The 20,518-nt window shown below is 36.0% G+C and overlaps 2 protein-coding genes across 3 annotated transcripts in view; one reads left to right on the top strand and one right to left on the bottom strand.

The window, feature by feature from the left end:
• Nucleotides 1-2,886: 2,886 nt before the first annotated feature.
• Nucleotides 2,887-20,518, bottom strand: part of LOC109150639 (probable WRKY transcription factor 50) — a 23,203-nt gene continuing 5,571 nt past the window's right edge. The window contains exons 5-6 of one of the 2 annotated variants that reach the window (XM_019298619.1): nucleotides 17,860-17,866; nucleotides 2,887-2,896 (exon numbers count right to left, since the gene is read on the bottom strand). The gene's annotated coding sequence lies outside the window, so the exon portion shown is untranslated. Of the gene's footprint in view, nucleotides 2,897-17,859; nucleotides 17,867-20,199; nucleotides 20,210-20,518 lie in introns of those variants that run through there. The other variant, XM_019298620.1, reaches the window with a different exon arrangement.
• LOC109150391 (uncharacterized mitochondrial protein AtMg00810-like) lies at nucleotides 9,326-10,504 on the top strand. The gene has a single exon (XM_019298301.1). It carries the CDS (start codon nucleotides 9,326-9,328, stop codon nucleotides 10,502-10,504), a length of 1,179 nt encoding a protein of 392 aa, XP_019153846.1.

Here is a 20,518-nt window from a genome sequence, read left to right as displayed (position 1 = left end):
GTGAGCCCAGCGAACTAGAACACGGGTAAAACACAGAAATTTTAAGGAGGAAGATGAGCAGAGTTTTCTGAGTGCAAAAACATAGGTTATTGTTGTGTGTCTAAAATATGCTGCTCAACCATGCTTATATAGGATATATGAAGGATTAAATAGCATTTAACAAGGCATTAAAACTAGTTTAAAAACCAGATTGTAACCTTGAACAATATTAATTCTAAAATTTAAAATTGAACCAGACAGTAACCTTCAACAATATTAATTCTAAAATTTAAAATTGACCAAATTTAAAATTGCAATTAATATGAAATCAGAATTAATGCTCCAAATTTGAAATTGGAATTAATATAAAATTAATTCTGTAAAACATCATAATTAATGCTCCAGAGGCGTACACGAGTTTGATTAATTTGCACCCCCTTGCGCGGGCAAGAGAATCTCTAAACTATACAATTCAACATCATTTTAAAAGGCTCATGTATATATAGTGGTGCAAATCCCCTTCTTTTTTCTATCTGTGGCAAATGCTTGTTTCAAGTCTTTCATCTTTATTTCCCAACTTAAATGAGTCTACTTTAAAACTCAATTTCTCATTCACCTATTATCCATTTTGAGCGTACAATATATTAATCTTTTCGTCTCATTACGAAGAACCCAAATCTATTTTGACCCGATCCAAAATGAAAATGAACCCCACATATATTTGTACCACAAAATAATCACTTAAAATACTATTTTATGCTATTTTTTTCCAACAATAATGATTCTTTATAAATTCATTTTCACCATTTATATATAAATTGTTAACAAAATATTCAGGTCTTTATTTTATATTAAAAATGTTTGAGCTAACTTTAATTTATTGATTTTCGGCCAATATGTCAGACTTTCGCAAATTATGCCCTGGAAACATGTTCACCGTGAATGGTGAACACAAGTCCAAACGACATCATTTTTAGGCAAAAAAAAAAAAAAAATCGCGGATGTCGAGTTAACGGCGCGCGTTTGATCAAATTATGAATTTTCTGTTATGAGATTATGAATGTAATGTAAATTTATAATCTCATAACAGAAAATTCATAATCGCATAAAAGTAAAATATTTATTAAATTATGAATTTTCTGTTATGAGATTATGAATGTAATGTAGATTCATAATCTCATAACAGAAAATTCATAATTTCATAACAGAAAATTCATAATCTCATAACTGAAAATTCATAATCTTATAACAAAAAATTCATAATCTCATGGTTCCAAAGTGAATGTGTAGGCATGGTTCCAAAGTGAATGTGCAGGCATGGATTCATAATTTATGAATGTCCGTGATTTCGGACGGGAATGTGTAGGCATGGTTCCAAAGTGAATGTGCAGGCATGAATTCATAATTTATGAATATCCGAAATCATTGCTCACCTCAAATTAAAGTGAAACCACGAAATGTGAAAATGAAGAAGAAAAGTCACGCAATTAATTAAGAAAAAAAAAAGAAAAAAAAGAAAAAAAAATAACGGTGTACTAACACCATTGGAACCGTGTTCACCATGAATGGTGAACACGGTTCCATGGCATAACGATTGTCAGACTTTTGAGCTTATTAATTTCAAACTAATCAAGTTATTGATCTTTTATATATGGACTAAATATTTATTGATATTTTATTATACTAAATATTTATTTTTCCCATGCTTAAATTCTAAAGCTAATATGCTCAACTAATATTCCCATGCTCGATCTACTGGTGTAGGTTGATGGCATCATCATGGCTAGCAATGACTTCGAGCTGAGCTTATTTCTAGGGTTAAGATTTTCTTTTTGACACTACATTCAAAATTAAAGATCTTGGACATCTTAAGTATTTATTTGGAATTGAGGTGGCAAGATCTAAGCAAGGATTAAACCTGCGTCAATGAAAATTTACTTTAATTTACATCCTAGGAGGGGGGAAACCCCATAATTAACTATAAATCCTGCAATCCAGTTGCCTTGTTCATAGTTCCTTAATTACTTTTAAATGTTAGCTCTTATAGATGGTTGGTTGGCAAATCATTATATTTTACCGCAACTAGACTTGATATATCTATGACTATTAAGCCAATTCTTAATGGACGGACACAATAAATTAAACCATCTAAGTGCTGCTCATCAGGTACTTCGTTTATCAAATCTTCACCAGCTAAAGGGCTCTTTTATCCAACTGATTCACTCACAATTCACACAAATTTTTTGGCTGATAGATTCTAATGTTATCCTAAGACTAGACGATCTGTTTATAGTTTTTTGTGTATTTTTTGGTGCATCTCCATTCTCCCATATCATAGAAAAGAAACAAACAGTGTGTTTAGATCATATATCATCTTAAGAAGATCGAATACAATCACTTGTTGTTGCTGTTTGTGAAATTCAGTGCTTGTGTTACATTTTGGCTGATTTACACATTTAATTAATTTGTCTTCTTAAGCCTCCAACTCTATATTTTGATATCAAATATGCTATTAAAAAAAAAAAACAACAACAAAAACTGTCATTGCAAAATATGCAAGCTTTAAAAAAAATCAGAATTATAATTTTTTTACACCTCAAGTGAGATAATTGTAGGGTTGGAGACAGTCTTAATTGTAAACTACTGGAGTTTGTTGCTTCTTGCCTTTCCCTTAGCTATAGAAAACGGTGCATTATTTTAACACTTAGGGGCCGTTTGGTTCACGGAATGTTAGATTACCTTAGGGAATGTAAGATTACCTTAGGGAATGTTAGATTGCTGGGAATGTTAGATTACTGGGAATGTTAGATTCCCGTGTTTGGTTAAAATTGAGGTATGTAATATTATCATGTTTGGTTTAGGGTTATCTTTATATATATATATATATATATATATATATATATATATATATATATATCTAATATCCTTAACATATTTTCATATATTTTAATAAATTTAATCATTAAATTAAATAAATAAGATAACGGTATCATATTAATAATAATAATAAGCTAACATAAAATATATATCTTTAAATAATTAGAATTAAAATGACAAAATTCATAAATATGCAAGGTTATCTTACATTACCTAACAAAATGAAGGGAATCACATTCCCTTCAAAATCCTATGTGGAGGGAATGTTACATTCCCTGGGAATGTTATATTCCCTCAAAGAAAATGAACCAAACATAGGAATGTAAGCTCGGGAATGTCACATTCCCTTGGTTATATAATATAACCTGAACCAAACGCCCCCTTAAGGTGCGTCATTTTAACATTTAAGTTAGGTGTGTCAGTTATATACTTAAGGTGCATAAGTTCTACGCTTAATGCAACATTTTAACACATAAGGTGCGTTTTTGTAACACTTAAGGTGCACCATTTTTACACTTAGCTTCTGTCTTCCAAGGAAGCGTATTTTTTTTTTTAAAAAAATTATTGATTTGAGTCGTTGATCTAGATTTTATCAACGGTTCAAATCTCACTGCATGTTTCATCCGGAAAACTCTTCCCACCAGATCTCATTCCTATATATATATAGAGAGAGAGAGGGGAGGGGGGGGGGGGGGGGGGGAGGGGGGTAGCTGGAGACCATTGTCCCATATTCCCATTTACCCAACTTTCCTTCGGCCCTTGAACATGCATGTTTTTCCCTCGTGCTTTGTATGAAGGTCTCATCGCATGTTTCATCTGGGAGACTCTTCTCACCAGATTTCATTCCTATATATATATAGAGAGAGAGGTGCCTGGGGACCATTGTCCCCTTTACCCAACTTTCCTTCGGCCCTTGAACATGCATGTTTTTCCCTCGTGCTTTGTATGAAGGTGAAGAAACTATATACTCAAGTTTTTATACCCCACGTTGCTATTATTTCTTTCAATTATAACTGTTCATTAATGGAATCTCAGGGTAGCCACTAGTCACTATTATTATTAGGAAATTTGATCAAAATAGACTCCTACGCCAGCTGGATAGTGCAATTAAGTTCCTTAAATAAAAAAAGTTTCATTCATATTTTCTAGACCTGTAAAATTGTTCAATTGAGTCCAAATCAACATGTTTAACAGGTTAATTTTTCTAGAGTTAATACGTGTTATTTTTAAATATTTTATTTTTATTTTTAAAAAAACTTATTTATTTATTTATTAAAAAATAGAGTACAACCACCGACTATCCCGCGAGAACAATCCGTGGCTGCCTATTTCACATACAGTCGTGGCTGTCCTCGCAACAGCCACAACTATCAAAGATTGGCAGCCATGACCGTCTTCTAGATATATAGAATGAGGATGATGGTAGACGGCCATGGACCGCCATGGTTGTCCGGGGCCATTCCCGAACAACCATGGCCGTCTAAAAACATTGAATTTTTTTTTTAGACCGCCATGGTTGTCTAGGGATGGCCCCGGACAGCCATGACCGCCCATGGCCATCAATCTTTAACCGTTGTGGCTGTCACGAGGGCAGCCATGGCTGTCGATGAAGGAGGCAGCCATCGACTGTCCTCGCGGACAGCCAATGGTTGTACTTTTTTTTTTTTCATTTAAATTTAATAAATAAATACAAAGTTTTTTTAAAAATATAAAAATAATACGTGTCAAGCTTGGAAGAATTAACCAGCTATACATGTTAATTTGCATAAAGGAACTTTTTTTACTTAGGTGATCTAGTTACACTATTCGGATGACTTTGTGGGCTAATTTGCCCCTTTTTCCTTATTAATATTTACCAGTCAATTTTTTCCACATGCTAATAAGTAAAACTATTTTGATCTAATCATGTTTTCACGCGATAAAAATCTCCAAAATTTTACGATTTTTGTTCATCATCAATTAATATGTTATGAGTTAACAAATTTTGTCCTTATGACCCATTATATTAATGTAAATAACGGTTTTAGAATTACAAAAATGTTGAAACAAAAAACTTGTAAAAAAAACGAAGCGACAAAAAATAGTTTCATAAAAAACATTTACCACAAAAAGAGGTCAACTGCACATAAAAAATATCGTGCAATGATCTTGTCCGAGAACAAGACTTGACGCTAGAAGCTTCTTATGGAAAACAAAAACATTTGCGGAAACATTTGGGATTGGTCGAAATAAATTCTAGAGACCGGTTGAAATTGTCACTTTTAATTTGTCGCGTTTCTTATTCTTAATTTTTATTTCCTTTCACAAATTTTTGATGTAGACATTTTTTTCAGACATAATGAAAATATCAAATCATTATTGGCTCTCACATCATGAAGAAAAAATGGCAGAGTAAAATTTGAAAATACATACAGTATAACTCGCGATTTTAACGTTGTATGTATCATATGCATTAGTGGCAGTCTGCAGAAGCTTGTATAGCATATATTCATTCGACTGTCTCATTCTGAGTTGAATCTGTGCTGTAATCAGCTGTGTACAGTGTTGCCCTTGGTGGAAATTAAATGGGATGATGATCACATCAGCATAATGAATGTTGCACTACAAAAATCTGAAGTTATCGTCGTCATGGCTTAAGAAGTCGCTGGTTAGGATGAGGTTTAATTTGTGTGGTTATATATGAGAGTTGCCAATTTAGAAGACAAAATAATTCTCGTCCCACGACTGTGACTGCTGCAGATCAGACGATATATAAATTGAAGTTTACCCTTTTACTATCCTACTTCTTCCAAAACATTGAATCTCCAATCCCAAGGATTTCTCACACTCCGATCCAATGGAGCATTTGGAAGGAGGTAAATCATCGTAACTCAATAGTTTAACAAACAGTGTCAAATGCCTAATGATATTAATATTTACTATCCTAATTTTTAATTTTATAATTCTTTTATAAAATTCAAATTTTAATAAAATATTCCGTAAAATATGGTAAATTTAAAATAAAAAGTAAAACATGTTGAACTAATTATACAACTGATGAGAATTTACGAATAAGAAACTTATAGGCACAATCCACATTCTCAATCCCCTTCTAGATGAATTTACAACACACTCAATGCATTTAGCATTCACACATTCCTTAAAAAATAGATTCATGTTTCAGGAGAAGAAGCAAGATAAGCTGAAATGGTATCAGAGCAGAACGATTAGGAGCTTCAATCAGTAGAACAATGACGACTTGGCCTTCTCTCAACAACCGTTCGGTCCCTGCTGATAATGCGACGGGAGGGCCATCTGCTCCGGTGATCGGCAACACCAACACAGCGAACACAAATCATCTTCCTTCCACCCCTGCTACTGGATCGAACAACAATGAGGTAACATTCGATCCACAATCGCAATCCAACCCCTACTTTCTCCATATCAGTGAGAATCCAGCCCTAGAATTGGTTTCCACCCCCCTTGATGGTGCGAACTACCATTCTTGGGCTAGGGCAATGACTATGGCCTTGTCCTGTAAGAACAAGGTGCCATTCATTAACGGAAGCATTCAGAAACCTTCCACAGAGAATCTGGACAGATATCTCACCTGGGAAAGATGCAATAACATAGTATCCACCTGGATTGTCCGCACTCTTTCACCAACAATAGCACGCAGTGTGCTATGGATTGATACTGCATATGGTATCTGGAATGACTTGAGAAGAAGGTTTAGTCAGCAAGATCTATTTCGGATTGCTGAAATAAAATGTGAGATTTATCAAACCAAGCAGAATGATGATTCCCTAAATGAGTATTTTACTAGACAGAAGTTGCTATGGGATGAGCTGGGGATCCTTAGACCCCAGATAAGCTGTCTTTGCAGCACAAAATGTGAATGTGTGAAAAGAATTGATGAACTAAATGAACAAGCAGAGAAAGATAAGCTATCAATCTTTCTAATAGGATTGCATGAGAAGTATACAGGGGCTAGGAATCAAATTATGTTAATGAGACCTTTACCTGATGTTAATGAAGCATATTCTATGATTGCTCAACAAGAAAGACAATTTCATATGGCCAGCAGTGGTTTTAGAAGCCAACTATACCAAGCAGGAGAAAACAGTGCTGCTGGAAGTACCCTCTTGGCCAGATCAGAAGGCAATTATCAACAAGGTTTCAAGAAAGTTAACCACAAGAAGCCTGTGTGTACATACTGTGGTTACACAGGTCATACTCATGATAAGTGCTACAAAAAGCATGGGTATCCCCCAGGGTGGAAAACAAGGCCTAGAAACCAGTCTGTTAATCAAACTCAGGGACCTAGCTCAGCACAGCAGCACAACTCTGAAGATAACAAGTCTTTTACCCAAGATGATTTCAAGAGGTTCATGGAATTCATGCATGCTAAGAAATCAGATGTGGATAGCATGAATTCACCCCTTGATTATCAGCAACCTCCTCAGGCCCTGGCAAACACTGTGGCAGTGGATTTCTAAAAAGAAGGTATGTCTCCTATAATCAATGCTGTTAAGTCAAATAGGACTGTTTGGATCATTGATAGTGGTGCCACACACCACATTGTGTGTGATTTAGAAATGCTGAAAAATCAGAAGAGGGCTTATAACATGTATGTTAATATGCCAAATGGCCAACAGGCTGCCATTCATTTCACAGGGACAGTATACTTGTCTGAGAATCTTGTGTTGCATAATGCTCTCTACATTCCCGAGTTTCATTATAATCTCATCTCAGTAGGATCATTCATTAAAGATTCCAACTACATTGTGAAAATGTACTCTGACCAGTGTGTTATACAGGATGTTTCTCATGGGAAAATGATTGGAAGGGCTAAGCTGATGAGTGGACTCTATTACTTAGTTTTTCCCTCTTTTACACATTCTGTATGTAGTTCCATTTCTCTTGGAAACAAATGTACTCTTTGGCATGCCAGGTTGGGGCATGCCTCATATTCAAAACTACAATTCTTGAAAGAACTAGAACCAATGATTCATCTTAATAAGAATTTGATTTGTGACAGCTGTCATCTTGCCAAACAGAAGAGAATTCCTTTCCAGATTAGTGCTTCTTTATCATCTAATTGCTTTGACTTATTACACATGGATATATGGGGCCCTTACAAAGTTAACACAGTTCATGGCCACAAGTACTTCTTAACAGTCTTGGATGATCATAGCAGAGCTATGTGGGTTTTCTTGATGAAAGCTAAGTCAGAAGTCAGAAATCTCATCATTGAGTTCTGCAATCTTGTTGAGAACCAGTTTGGAACAAGTATAAAGTGCATAAGGACTGACAATGGTCCTGAATTTAATATGGTAGATCTGTTCAGACAGAAAGGGATTGTACACCAGACCTCTTGCACATATACACCTCAACAAAATGGTAGAGTGGAGAGGAAACATAGGCACCTATTAGCCACTGCTAGGGCTTTGAAGTTCCAAGTTAATCTACCTGACAGGTTTTGAGGTGAATGTGTGTTACATGCTGCATATTTGATCAACAGGCTCCCATCAGCTGCTATCAACAATCAAATTCCCTATCAAGTCCTACTCAAAAGGATTCCTCTATATCAACATCTAAGAGTTTTTGGCTGTCTAGCATATGCAACCACTGTTGGGCCTAAGTCAAAACTGGATGCTAGGGCCAAGAAGTGTATATTCCTAGGGTATGCAAGTGCCACCAAAGGATATAAAGTTTTTGATCTTACTTCTAAGGAATTGTTCATATCCAGGGATGTGGTATTCCATGAGCTAGTGTTTCCCTTCCAACAATCCAGCCTACCAGAGGTTAGTCATGAGATCATATTGCCATCCATGACTCCCACACTCACTGAGGACCTTGGTGATCCTCAAACTCAGCACCAAGTCCATTCCCATCAAGATGACAATGAAGAAAATGAGTGTGTTTTCTCTCAACAGACTGGGACATCTAGACAGTCACACAATGGATCAGATTATTCAACTGGCAATAGTAGTGAGCAGCCCTGGCAACCTTCCCAGGATGCAACTTCTGACCAGCAACCTACTGCTGTCCAACAAGATGCCAGAAGATCCACCAGGACTAGACAGGTCCCCAACTATCTACATGACTATGTATGTCAAAACTCCAAGCTGCAGACTTCCCCCCATCCAATGTGTAAAGTAGTGGATTACAATGGATTAACTCCATTTTTCCAGTCTTTTGTCATGAACATCTCATGCCAATCTGAGCCCAAGAACTATCATGAAGCTGCTCAATATGACAGTTGGAAGTCTGCAATGAAAGAAGAGATAACAGCCCTGGAAAACAACAATACCTGGCAAATGGTGGACCTACCACCCTCTAAAAAGGCTATTGGTTGCAAGTGGGTGTATAAAATTAAATACAAAGCTGATGGGAACATAGAAAGGTACAAGGCTAGACTTGTAGCAAAAGGGTACAACCAAACTCTTGGCATTGATTACTAGACACCTTCAGCCCTGTTGTTAAAATGACTACTATCAGAACTCTCCTAGCAGTGGCAGCAGCAAAGAATTGGCATTTACATCAGATGGATGTAAATAATGCCTTCTTAAATGGAGATTTGGAGGAGGAAGTTTACATGCAGCCACCTCTTGGTTTCTATGGAGGCAGGAAAGGGCAAGTATGCAAGTTGATTAAGTCCCTATATGGTTTAAAGCAAGCTAGTAGACAGTGGAATACAAAGTTAACCACTGCATTGCAACACATGGGATTCAAACAGGCAGTCCCTGACAGCTCTCTATTCATCAGAGGAAAGAATAGGTCCTTGGTGGCCTTATTAATCTATGTGGATGATATTGTCATTGCATGTGAAAGTCTGGAAATCATTCAAGATGTCAAGAAGCAGCTAAGCTCAGCCTTTCTACTCAAGGACCTAGGCCCCTTGAGATACTTCCTTGGGCTTGAAGTGGCTAGGCACAAAAAGGGTATTGCAGTATGCCAAAGGAAATATGCAGTTGAACTACTTGAAGACACAGGTTTCACAAATGCAAAGCCTGTATTCAGTCCCACAGTTCCTTCTCATAAACTAAGCAAGAATGAAGGAGTATCCCTTCAAGATAACAACCAATACAGGAGAATTGTTGGTAAACTTCTTTACCTAACAATAACTAGACCTGATATTAGCTTTGCTACTCAACAGTTATCTCATTTTCTTGACAAACCCATAGACCTACACTTACAAGCAACTCACAGAGTCCTGAGGTATATCAAAGCAGCTCCTGGACAAGGCTTATTTTTCCCATCCACATCTGACCTACAACTTAAAGCCTATTCAGATTCAGACCGGGGAGCTTGTATAGATACAAGGAGATCTGTGACTGGTTTCTGCATTTTCCTTGGGGATGCTCTAATCTCTTGGAAGTCCAAGAAGCAACCTACTGTCTCCAAATCTTCTTCAGAAGCAGAATATAGGGCACTAGCAGCTACAAGTTGTGAGGTACAATGGTTGACATATTTGCTAGCAGAGTTTGGAGTCAATCACAGTGAAGCAGTAGCTATATATTGTGATAGCAAATCTGCTGTTGCAATCGCAGAGAATCCTGTGTTCCATGAGAGAACTAAACATATAGAGCTGGATTGTCATTTTGTTAGAGACAAGCTACACAAAGGACTCATCAAGTTGTTCCACATATCCTCTGAAAAATAGCTAGCAGACTCCTTCACTAAAACACACTGCCCTACATCCTTTCAGCATTATATATCCAAGCTTGGATTAGTAAATCTATATAATCCAGCTTGCGGGGGATTTCAGGAGAAGAAGCAAGATAAGCTGGATCAGTGACACTTGTCACCATCTTAAGCCTTCATAGCAGTTAGCAGTTAGTTACTTTCTGTTACAAATAGCCAACCTCCTTTCCCTCCCTTTCTTCATCATATATAAAGCTTGTAATGAACTCTCTGTACTGAAGTGAACAATCAATGAAACAGTTCTCTTTTTCCTTTTCTTTTTCTCTGTTATTTCTCCACTCAGCTCCGTGAAATCATGATTTCAAAATTCTCCAAATTTTGATTTGACCCTAGCTTTTTGAGTTTTTTTTTTTTTTTCTTAACTTAATACTAATAACTTGAAAATGAAAATTAGAAAAAAAAGTTTAAAAGTTTTAAAATTAGTAGTTCATTAAAAATAAGTAATTTTAGGCAATTAGACTTCTATAGATTTGTAGAGATTAACAAAATAATAGGATTACTTGGTGAAAAAAAAATTAATTGGTGATTTTAAATCTAATTTGTTATTCTCACTGCAGACGTGCATGGGCAATCACAATATATATATATATATATATATATATATATATATATATATATATATATATATATATATATATATATGTGTGTGTGTGTGTGTGTGTGTGTGTGTGTGTGTGTGTGTGTGTATGTGTGTGTGTGTGTGTGTTTTTATTTTTGGACAAATTTTCTTATGTACGTATTTTGTTGTTGAATGTATTGTACTACCATTGGAGCTCCTAGAAGTCGATGGCCCTCTCGAAAAAGGAAAGTGAAATTGGCTTCTTGGATCTTGACTTCATGTTTCATGCTGCTAGTGCCAAGCTGTAGTGAAATTTCCATACTACGTCTTTGATGTGAGGAGATTTCATGACAGTGAAGTAGTGAAGCCAGGTGAATCCGATTGCTAAGCTTGTGCGGTTTAGGGATCCACACACCTAAAAACGCATGTTTAGCATTTGGGATGAGGTTGAGAAGATGCTTGGTTGGTGCTTATTTTAGGGTCAGGTTAGCCTGTAGTGGGATAACAAGTTTGTGTTAGGGATGTTGGGCCACCTTTTCCCTTATTCCGGGTTTGCTTACCCTCGTTTCATGCTTGGGAATTTTATTAAGGATGGAGTACTTTGACCTTTCTGAGATTTCTAGCTTTCCTATGGGTTTGATAGCGGATCTTTCTCGTTTGGGATAGGGACCAGGGACGTGCTGGTGTGGTGCGTCACTAGAAATATGGTATGTTTACTTTTGCTTCAGCTAAATATTTACTTAACTCTGAGCTTGTTTCGGATCCAGACATGCTTTTAGGGAGGTGTTAACATAAACATATTCCTTTTAAGGTGTCCTTTTTTGGTTTGGTGAGGTCCCGAAAGGCATGCTCCCCTTAAGGATTTCAATTTTTTTTTTTTTTAAATTGTACTAGTTTAACAATTTGACTATGAAGTTGATCACGATGGGCATTCCGCATTCCCCGTCCCCGCCTAATTCCTCGCGAGGTCAGAGACGGGATCTGGTTAGCGGGGATGGAGAATATACTCCTCACCCATGCCCATCCTATTGTCATCCCTATATATTTGGATTCAAAAATTTTCATTGTAGTGAGACAAATTTGAAATATATACATACCACTTGTAATATTTTAATCTATTCCTTAGTTTGAAACTTGTAGACTCTTAGCTACTGGTTGCTTACAACTTGTTCCTTAGATTTTAGCTTTTCACTTATTTTTATGCAAGTTGCTTGTTTTGGCAAATTAAAGATCCACCTTAGTTAATGTGACAATGTCCAAAATTAGAAGTGAGATATCCATATACTACTTGTCTTGTTTTGAGAACATCATTGGTATCTCTTGGTATGATTGCCTTACTACTGGCTTAATTGCTTTACTGTCAGCTTGCTTTAATGCTTACTACTACGCGTCTTACTGTTTGCTTAGTCTACTATTATCTTACTTTGGCCTTGTTTGGTAAAAAATTGTCTTATAGGTCAATTTTGACTTATTTGACCACTATTAATTGTTTGATTTAATTAAAATATCAATATAAATGTTTGGTTAATTAGCTTTTTGCAACTCCAAAAGGCTAAAATTCAAAAAGCAACTCCAATCAACTTTTTCAATTAACTTTTTAAGTAAAGAAATTATACCAAACAACTATCAGCTAACAGCTAATTTACCAAACACTTTTTTACAATCAGCTAATGTTATCAACTATTTATACCCTCTAATTAACACAATCAGCTAACAGCTAACAACCAGTTTATCAAACAGGGCCTTTGTCTTTTTTTTTTTTTTTTTTTTTTTTTTTTTCCTTCTTCTTTACTTGTTTGACTTCCTTATTTTTTGGACAATTTGAGGATACTTTTACATAGGAAATTTGGAGGGTTCTAAGATAGTAATTTAATTACATTGTTGTCAGATCAAATGCTTACTACTACACCAAAATAAAGTTATAACTTTTGGCATATAGTGGTAAGCGCTTAATCGATCCTAGCAACTGACCAGAACAAGTCATGTGTTCAAATCTCATTGAACAGGTCATGTGTTGGCTTTGCGGGCCAACTCCAGCATCCTGTCATCGAAACGTGACAATTACTGTTATGCAAGTAATTAAGGAAATAAAATTGCGCATTTGTTACTAGCTACAACGATTGGCATGCATAGTGGTAAGCACTCGATCATAACGTACAATTGGTAGGTGCAACTAGAGCATGTTGCCCAATTGAGCCTTGCAATTGCAGTCTAGCATCCTACTATCAAAATGTGGCATGCATTAGTATTGTGCAATTATAAGGAAGTAATTAATAAAGCTGCACCATCGCTACTAACTATGATTAATTTCTAAAATAAGTTTATAGAGGAAGAAGAAAGTGAAAGAATACAAATTGTGGTCTGATGTTATCACATCTGTGCTTGTTTTTATGGTTATTTTGAATCATCACATTAATTAAGCTCTTTAATTTTGCTTATTTAATACATGTTTTCCTTGCTATTATCATTTAATTATGGTTCGCACTTGTTTTGAATATTTTACGGTGTTTGTTAGTGTTTTTGAACCATTTTAGGTCAAAGATATGACCAAGGGGAGTTCAAGGATGAGTTTGGAGCAATTTTGGATGAGTTCGGGGCCCAGTGAACTCGACGCGTCGAGCCAAGGGCTCGACACGTCGAAATTTTCCAGTAGCTAACTAATTCGCGCACAGGAAGTCTCGACGCGTCGAGAAAATTCTCGACGTGTCGAATATGCGTCTGTTTCTGGGATAAAAATAGACGCTTAAAGTGGCGCAGCTGGGCAAAATTCAATACAAGCGCGAGATCTCTTTTCCTAATATCAATTGCGCGGATTTCAAGGCTCATATCTCCATATTAAAAGTTAGCAATTCAAGGAATCTTCCAAATTCTAAATATCATTAAAGACGACAATTTCTTTATTTAAATATAGGAATTAGAATTTGAGTCCAATTTGGTACAAGATTCCTATTTCATCTCAACTTTATACCCACTATAAAATCCCTCCTTCCTCAACCCTAATAACGGAGAGACCGGGACACAGAGAGAATTCAGAGATTCTTGGAGACAAGAAGGAGAGAAATCAAGAGCCACAAGTTGTCTTGGAAAGCAAGAAGAAGACTAGGGAGATTTGGGAAAATCGTCTGGTTAATTCTTGTACTCTTTTGATGATTTGTAATTTTTTATTTATATTTGCTATGTATAATTTAGTCATGCTTGGCTAAATTCTTTAGAGATTCTTGGGTAAAAGTGTTTATGAACCTATGTGCCTGAGCTCTCAGTTTCTTTAAAATATTATTATTTGGGTTTAATACTTGTGTTGCAATCGTGATAATATTGTTTGATGCTTGTAATTAATGGCCATAGTTACTAGCTTCATAGCCATGTTTGTGTCACCAATGGGAGTTGGGGCATAAATTAGGGCACACACGATTGCACCTAATGGTTGGTCCTTGGGAAAGGGAAACTTATTAGGGGAAGTTTATTCTAGATTATTGCTCATCGGGAGATGGTAGTAATTAGGAATAATTGAATGCTGATCTTTGATCTTATTGGGTGTTTAAGCCATGGGAGTGGAAATTCACTAGGAATAGAGATTACGGGAGTAATTCGATTCCACTTTGCATTCCCACACAAATCTTAATTCCAAACTAAATATTGCAAACGATAATTGGCACTAGGTGATTAAATACTTGAATCCCGTGAATCTCAACTTCTCTCTAATTGTTTTCAAAATCCTGAACCTCTGTTTTATTTTATTTATTTTATGCCAATCAATCATCTACGTAATTGTTAGGATTAGCTCTAATGAATAAGTTAGTAACTAGTGCTTGATACAACCACTTCCCTGTGGATCGATAACTCGTACTCCGAGAATTATTTGTTTGCAAATATACTACGCATCAAATTGGCGCCGTTGCCGGGGAGGTGGTGTTTCCAGTATTAACATTAGTGAAATCTTTATTCTAGGAGACTAGTCCATTTTTATTTTTTTTTTATTTTATTTTGTTTTGCTAACCCATAACAAGTTCATTGTTTTGAGTGTGATTTAGTTTATGGATAGATATGCATTCCAAGGAACCATGCCACCGTTTTACCCTCCTTCTCAAGGTTATGAGATGAGTTGGAATATGAATCGAGAATATGGAGGAATGGAACAACAATTCCCTTTCTCAAATTTTGCCAACTCTAGTCAAGGATATTATCAAGAAAGTTCATATCAAACATCACAACCCCAATGGTGCTCATTTTGTGGTGGGAATCACTTTGTGGAAAATTGTTACATGCTCAACCCCACCAACCATATCCATCAACAATCTACTCAAGGATTTTGTGCCAACATGAGTCAAGCTACTTATCAAAGATGCACACCACCTACTCCACAACCCTCACGGTGCATGATATGTGGTGGATCTCATGAGGCGGAAAATTGCTTTATCATGGATCCCAATTACAAGTATCAAGGGCGAGCTCAAGAGTTGCCGTACCAAGAGTTTCAACAAGATTGTCAATCACTTGACCAAATAATTGAGATGAAGTCTAAAGAGACCAAGGTAATGCAATTGTGCTCGAAATATCTGGAGTTACAAGATCACATGAAGGCTCAACTTGATCGCATGAATGCTCGACTCGATCACATGATGGCTCGACAGCAAGATTTGACAATTCAAGAGCCACTTCAAGATTCATTTAATGGAGAGGTTCTAGAAGAGTTGCTCTTGCCAAATGAAGGTCATGAAGTTGAGAGAAATAAAAAGGATGATGAGGATCTTAGAAAGGAAGATGAAGAAATATTTGATAAAGGCATTGAGATGGAGACACCAAGCTGGGAGGAAAATGTAGAGTTGCAAGGTAATGATGGCAAGGAACATATAGAGAGTTGCCCATTAGATGAGGAAGTTCTTAATGGAGCACATGATTTGAATGAGGATGTCTCACCAATGGAGAACACTTCCCTTGGAGAGAACTTCAGAGAAATTTTGAATTTGGGAGGCATTGGAGTTCTTAAGGATAATGGCACACATTTGCCTATCTATATATCCAATGATTCCCAATACTTGCTGGTTCATGTGAATGATCCGAGACTCTCATTACTTGTTGAACAAAAGAGTGTTGAAAAAGAAGGAAAAGAGAATGGAGGCATAATTCTTGATTCGGGCAAATGTGGTTCCTTACATGATGACGTGAAGGGTTCGAGCTTAAGAGAGTTTATAAATGGACACCACTTGAAGAAATACTTGGAAGAGAAAGTTGATGGAAAGAAGGGGATTTTTCTTCTCCAATCACTTGATGGCTAGAGAGGTAACGTCGAGCTAACGACGTTAAATTTAGCGCTTCATGGGAGGCACCCCATGTTATCTTTTATTACTTTCCCTATTTATTTATTGCTTTCTAGTTTCGTCTTATTTAGTTTTATTATTTTCTAGTTCGTGATTATTTTATTGCTTCTTAGTTTTCTCTTTTCTCTTGTTCTCCTTTTCTTTTATTTTGCATCAGAGACGATGCAAGGTTTTAAGTGTGAGGGGGAGGAATCATTAATTTGGGGATATTTCTAAATTTTTTAAAATTTTTGCTTTTGCTTGGATGACTCATATGCTATTTTTGGTGAATAAGCTACTTGTCTTAGCATGCAGTTACAATTATTCTCTCTTGTTGGTTTGTGGTTTGTTTTAGTGGTGCTTGCTGCATCTCAATTTGTGATGGATGATTTGAGGTGTAACACATATTTGATCTATTCTCTTGCCAATAGCTTTGTTAACCACTTAATAATTGGATTAGTTCTTGATCTTGTGTTTTGCATTGCTAGTGAAGGCTTATGTGAGATTCCGGTCATGGGTGTTTTGCTAGAACTTGCCTCATTACTCCCTAAGTGATGTCTAAGTTTTGCATGTTTTGAAGTGATTTAGGCCATTTTTGTTTATCCATACCCTTTAAACCTGGCCCGATATATATTTTATCCTTCGTATCCCCATTGTGCCTTTTGTTTGTTCAAATAAGTGCTAAGCACTTATCCCTTCTTTGTGATTGTTTTTCTTTGATTTACCCCATTATTATAACCCTTAGCCCGTGGCCAAATATTTCCCTTCCACCCTTGAGAGAATGAAACTTTTATCTTTATCTTTTCCGTATGAAGAGTTTTATGGAGTTGTGCTACGAAAAAAAAAAAAAAAAAGCAGCCAGTGTGGAGGTCATGAAAGTTTGGATTAAAGTTATCTTGCTATATCCAAAAGAAGTCCAAAGACAAAGAAAAGAATGAGAAAAAAAAAAAAAAAAAAAAAAAAAAAAAAAAGAGATTGAAAGTTTTTGAGTTTGGATCCCCACTTTACCAAAGAGTTGCTAAGTTCTTAAAAGAAATTTGCTCCTTGAAATTATGATCATCTCATCTCTTCCAAATCTTGAAAAGTTTAGATAAATTGCGACATTCTCTCTTTTTGATTAATTTTTCCATACCACTTCTTTGTTAGCCATCACCCGTAGCCCCATTACAAGCTAAATAAAGTCCTATTTGATCTTAGCATGCATTCTTAGATTTGATCTAGGGGAGTATGAAAGGCAAGCCTAAGGGATCTCATTCATGAACCGTATCTTGCATAATCTCAACTGAGTATTTGTGCACATTTGATCCTCACATGCTTTAAATTCTTGGTGCTTGGTTATTGGCTTGGAAATGGGTCTCTTATGTGCCAAACTAATTTGATTCTTGAAGCTTGTTGTATTGTAGCAAGTGGGTTGGTGGTTTGAAAGGTTGTGCAAGAGAGAGCATGAGTAATTTGTACGTTTTGACTTGTGATTTTATTCCTTAGTTTTGCTTGAGGACAAGCAAAAGCTTAAGTGTGAGGGGGGGAAATTTCGACGTGTCGAGCCCTTCTCGTAGTACATAGGAATAGATAATTGGCATAAAGCATAGACCCTTTAAACATTTAATCTTTTATCATCAATAGAGCATAATCATATAGAACATAACTCAAATATGAAATACTCAGAATTTCCAACAACCATAATTTCCCAACAATACTCATAATTTTTAATACCAAATCAGTAGTTCTCACAATGGATATTTTAGGAACCTTTCTAAAGTAATATATTTATTCCAACATGGAGGAACACCAATTTCAACATAATGGGCAGGGTCTTGTTTCATCAAGCCATAGTGAACAGTAATCACTCTACTGGACACTACACAAAATCCCATTCAATCTCAAATAATGGGCAGGGTCTTAATTATTTAAACCCTAGTGAACAGTAATTCTCTTTACTGAACACTACTCAAAAATCCCATTTAAACCAACCAAATAATGGGCAGGGTCTTATTCAATAAGCCCTAGTGAACAGTAATAAATCTACTGAACACTACGCAAAAATCTCAATAAAGTGGAACAGAACTAATACCTTAAGTGTGCACACCCCCAATGGGTTTCCAAGCCCAATGGGTAGTAACTAGTCCTAGTAGTCAGGATACGTTTCTACTGACTACTACTCAACAGGGTAAATACCCAAGTGGTAGACTCCGCTAACCACTCCTCAAAACAACAGGACTAAATGTCCTAGTGAGACAGGATATGTTTCTACTGCCCACTCCACAAAACAACAGAGAGTTTTTAAGCTCCCTAGTGAGTCGGTATATTCAACCGCTCACTCCACAACAAACTGGGTCATAACCCAAGTATCCAGAATTTCACAACAGGATACTACACAAGTCTTAAGAATAAATTTCCTTTATCCTCAATCTTTATAAAATTGACAACATTACTGATATTTCTCAAGCAAACAAATTCTCAATACCTCAAATAAGGAACTGGCAGAAATTTTCAGAAGGTATGACCTGAATTGCAAAATTTATAGAAATATATTGGTAACACATTTTCAGATGAAATTTTCCAGATACAAGGTACAGTGAGTCTAGATTATACACAAAAAAGTTTCAAATCAATCCAAGGTCTAAAAGTATTTTTCCCGAATTATTTCCCAACACTGCGCCAGACAGAAAGATCAGATTACGGTCTCTTGTTGGTTTGTGGTTTGTTTTAGTGGTGCTTGCTGCATCTCAATTTGTGATGGATGATTTGAGGTGTAACACATATTTGATCTATTCCCTTGCCAATAGCTTTGTTAACCACTTAATAATTGGATTAATTCTTGATCTTGTGTTTTGCATTGCTAGTGAAGGCTTATGTGAGATTCCGGTCATGGGTGTTTTGCTAGAACTTGCCTCGTTACTCCCTAAGTGATGACTAAGTTTTGCATGTTTTGAAGTGATTTTAGGCCATTTTTGTTTAGCCATACCCTTTAAACCTGTCCCTATATATATTTTTATCCTTCGTGTCCCCATTGTGCCTTTTGTTTGTTCAAATAAGTGCTAAGCGCTTATCCCCTCTTTGTGATTATTTTTCTTTGATTTACCCCATTATTATAACCCTTAGCCCGTGGCCAAATATTTCCCTTCCACCCTTGAGAGAATGAAACTTTTATCTTTATCTTTTCCGTAAGAAGAGTTTTATGAAGTTATGCTACGAAAAAAAAAAGCAGCTAGTGTTACAAATGTTCAAGTGTGGAGGTCATGAAAGTTTGGATTAAAATTATCTTGCTATATCCAAAAGAAGTCCAAAGGCAAAGAAAAAAAAAAAAAAAAAAAAAGATTGAAAGTTTTTGAGTTTGGATCCCCACTTTACCAAAGAGTTGCTAAGTTCTTAAAAGAAATTTGCTCCTTGGAATTATGATTATCTCATCTCTTCCAAATTTTGAAAAGTTTAGATAAATTGTGACATTCTCTCTTTTTGATTAATTTTTCCATACCACTTCTTTGTTAGCCATCACTCGTAGCCCCATTACAAGCTAAATAAAGTCCTATTTGATCTTAGCATGCATTCTTAGATTTGATCTAGGGGAGTATGAAAGGCAAGCCTAAGGGATCTCATTCATGAACCATATCTTGCATAATCTCAACTGAGTATTTGTGCACATTTGATCCTCACATGCTTTAAATTCTTGGTGCTTGGTTATTGGCTTGGAAATGGGTCTCTTATGTGCCAAACTAATTTGATTCTTGAAGCTTGTTGTTTTGTAGCAAGTGGGTTGGTGGTTTGAAAGGTTGTGCAAGAGAGAGCATGAGTAATTTGTATGTTTTGACTTGCGATTTTATTCCTTAGTTTTGCTTGAGGACAAGCAAAAGCTTAAGTGTGAGGGAGTGATGTTATCACATCTTTGCTTGTTTTTATAGTTATTTTGAATCATCCAGTAACTAAGTTCTTTAATTTTGCTTATTTAATACATGTTTTCCTTGCTATTATCATTTAATTATGGTTCGCACTTGTTTTGAATATTTTACGGTGTTTGTTAGTGTTTTTGAACCATTTTAGGTCAAAGATATGACCAAGGGGAGTTCAAGGATGAGTTTGGAGCAATTTTGGATGAGTTCAGGGCCCAGTAGACTCGACA

Source organism: Ipomoea nil, unplaced genomic scaffold, assembly GCF_001879475.1.
Source record: "Ipomoea nil cultivar Tokyo-kokei standard unplaced genomic scaffold, Asagao_1.1 scaffold2279, whole genome shotgun sequence".
Taxonomy (NCBI): domain Eukaryota; kingdom Viridiplantae; phylum Streptophyta; class Magnoliopsida; order Solanales; family Convolvulaceae; genus Ipomoea; species Ipomoea nil.
This window is presented reverse-complemented; position numbering and strand designations above follow the sequence as displayed.

What these genes read in the sequence shown, in the direction of transcription:
- LOC109150391 (XM_019298301.1), top strand. Translation starts at nt 9,326, where the DNA reads ATGACTACTATCAGAACTCTCCTAGCAGTGGCAGCAGCAAAGAATTGG.